We start from the raw sequence: 2,944 nt of genomic DNA on the forward strand, positions 1-2,944 counted from the left end.
TTAATTTGGTTAGAAAGAAAAAAAAGGGTTGAGAAATGCTCAAATAAGTTTTTCTATCTATCTTTGATTCAAATTAATGTGCAGAAACAATGTTCTTACCAACGTTATTTTTTCTAAAGTTGAAATATAGAGGTAATTTAAAGAAACATCATTTTTCATTGAAATTTAAAACAAACATGTTAAGATGTCCTTACAAAAATAAAAATATAACTACTTTATGATTTTAATTCAAATATATAACCCAACATAAAAAAAAAACAGAGATTTTTCAAAAAATATTACATAAATTGATTTATCTTGTCAACAAAATTAAATTATTTTATTTTATTTTATCATTCAATTGTTTATTAAAAAATTCATGCATGACTTGTATTTATGTGTGAAAAAGTTTAAGGCAATTTATATTTAAAAGGTAAAAATAAAATATACTATTTCATTTCATTGTCCACTATTGATTAATTTTTTGTTAATTAAGGAAAACCACAAATTTGAACACAGGTGGCACCAGATTTTTTCAAAGCTTTAGTAGTTTGCATTAATGGCAGTGACATTGTTACTCAATCTTCAAAAAATCATCCTTTTTAGAGATTCAATTGAAGGAAAATTGTAAAAGAAAACTGATAAAACATTGAAAAGAAAAGAGACACAACTTGTTCCCAGAATCTCAATCAATTTTTTTCCTATAAAAAGTAAAAACAATGAACAATATTAAACATTTATATACACACAAAATGTAAAAAATAAGTTTATTTTTTTCTTTCCTTTGTTTCACTGTGCGATCATCTCAAGAGAGGGTTTCTAGCAGTGGAACTACCTAACCTTACAACATCTTCAACGCTTCTAGAAGCTTCTACTTCGTCGTTACAGTTGTTATCGTCATCGTCGCCGCACTCGTACATGGATCCGACGAGAAAAAGCTGATCTTCGAGGTACCGATGCAAGAGGCCCTTCTCCTGCGGCTGCTCCTCGCAGAACCCTTCCTCGCAGCGGCGGAGACGATCGGCGGCGGCGGAGTCGCGGCGGAGGAGCTTCCGCCAGAGGCGGAGGCGGAGGCAGAGCTCGGCTGCGCAGAGGAAGGGGAGGGCGGCGCAGAGGAGAAGGAGGAGAAGCGGGGAGCAGAGGAAGAGGAAGAAGTAGCGGATCCGGCGGCGGCGGAGCCAGGAGGAGGCGGCGACGGCGGCGTTGGTCAGCATATGGGGGGAGGGCGCGGGATCATGGGGACGGCGGTAGGGTTGAAGATGCGGGAGGAAAACGACGTCGTTTTTCGTTGGTATACGTGGTGATCGTGGTGGATGCGATGTGCCCCCACATGGGTTGTGCATCCGATGATGCGATGAAATTATGTGAAATGAAGTTGGGACATTTGATGTTGACTCTATGCTCCGTGTCATTTTGTTTTCCTATTATAAAGTTGGGGCCTTCTCCCTGCACCTCCAAGAAATCTCCTGTACCTCCAAAATTTACATTTCTGCCCTTATTTAATAATTTATGAGAATTGGTGAAAGTGTGTACGGACACAGTAAATTTCATTTACTGCGTCAACATCCCTGCACCCCCCAAAACGCGTTCCAAAGGTGTATGGGATTGTTTGAAGGGATTATTTGGAATTCAAGATGTATGAGAAACGGAATACAGAATCCGTTTCAAAACTGTATGAAACGGATGTTGTATTCCGTTTCATAAAAAAATTTGCAAATTTTTTTATGAAACGGATTCTGTATTCCGTTTCATAAAAAAATTTGCAAAACGAAATACGTTTAAATAAAAAAAATCAAAATGCATGCGAAACGGAATACAGAATCCGTTTCTGTATGTATGAAACGGATTCTGTATTCCGTTTCATAAAAATATTTACATATAGAAACGGATTCTGTATTCCGTTTCATAATTTATGAAATGGAATACAGAATCTGTTTCTGTATGTATGAAACGGATTCTGTATTCCGTTTCATAAAAAAATTTACATACAGAAACGGATTCTGTATTCCGTTTCATAAAAAAATTTGCAAATTTTTTTATGAAACGGAATACAGAATCCGTTTCATACATACAGAAACGGATTCTGTATTCCGTTTCATAAAAAAAATTGCAAATTTTTTTAGAAACGGAGTACAGAATCCGTTTCATACAGTTTTGAAACGGATTCCTTATTCCGTTTCGTATAAATTATGATTTTCGTATCATTGGATATGTATCATAATTATCAGAATTGAATTGAAATTTCCGCTCCTTATTTGTATGGATGTTTTGTCCAACACATAAGTCCAAAGTCCAAACACTTGAACATGAAATAGAAACCAAAGTTTTTCTAAACGTGAAACGGATTCCAAAATTTGTTTTTTTAAAAAAAAAATGAAACGGATTACACAATCCGTTTCAAAAAAAAATAAAAAATAAAGAAACGGATTCCAAAATCCGTTTCCTAAAAAAAAATAAAAAAAAACTGAAACGGATTACACAATCCGTTTCAGAAAAAAAAAATAAACAAACGGATTCCAAAATCCGTTTTATTAAAAAAAAAAAAAAAACTGAAACGGATTACACAATCCGTTTCAGAAAAAAAAAATTAAACAAAGTGCCACTTTCTAACCCTATACTCAGTCTTTTTCATTCCAAAATGTAAACACTAAATTATGGAATACCCATTATCCCAGAAGGGTTTGTTGGAGAAGAGGGAGAATGAGTGGTGCAGTGGGGGAGAAGGATGATTTGTGGGGTGCAGTGGGGAGAAGGAAGCTTTGTGAGGGAGAAGGTGTGGGGGTGCAGTGTGGGTAGAGGGTTTTGGGGGTGCAGTGTGGTGAGGGGTGTGAGGGGTGCAGGGGTATTTGGGATGCGCGGTGAAATTGAGAAAAGACACACACACCACAGTAAAAATTTTTTTAACCAAGGGCAACGTTGGAAATAAAGTAGGTTTTGGGGTACAGGAGATTTCTTTGGAGGTGCA

The 2,944-nt window shown here is 36.3% G+C and overlaps 1 protein-coding gene across 1 annotated transcript; it reads right to left on the bottom strand.

The window, feature by feature from the left end:
- Positions 1-664: 664 nt before the first annotated feature.
- Positions 665-1,308, bottom strand: LOC114194157. The gene has a single exon (XM_028084249.1). The coding sequence runs from the start codon at positions 1,191-1,193 to the stop codon at positions 780-782; it is 414 nt and encodes a 137-aa protein (XP_027940050.1). The 5' UTR covers positions 1,194-1,308; the 3' UTR covers positions 665-779.
- Positions 1,309-2,944: the final 1,636 nt, after the last annotated feature.

Source organism: Vigna unguiculata, chromosome 1 (assembly GCF_004118075.2).
Source record: "Vigna unguiculata cultivar IT97K-499-35 chromosome 1, ASM411807v1, whole genome shotgun sequence".
Classification (NCBI taxonomy): Eukaryota; Viridiplantae; Streptophyta; class Magnoliopsida; order Fabales; family Fabaceae; genus Vigna; species Vigna unguiculata.

What these genes read in the sequence shown, in the direction of transcription:
- LOC114194157 (XM_028084249.1), bottom strand. Translation starts at nt 1,193, where the DNA reads ATGCTGACCAACGCCGCCGTCGCCGCCTCCTCCTGGCTCCGCCGCCGC.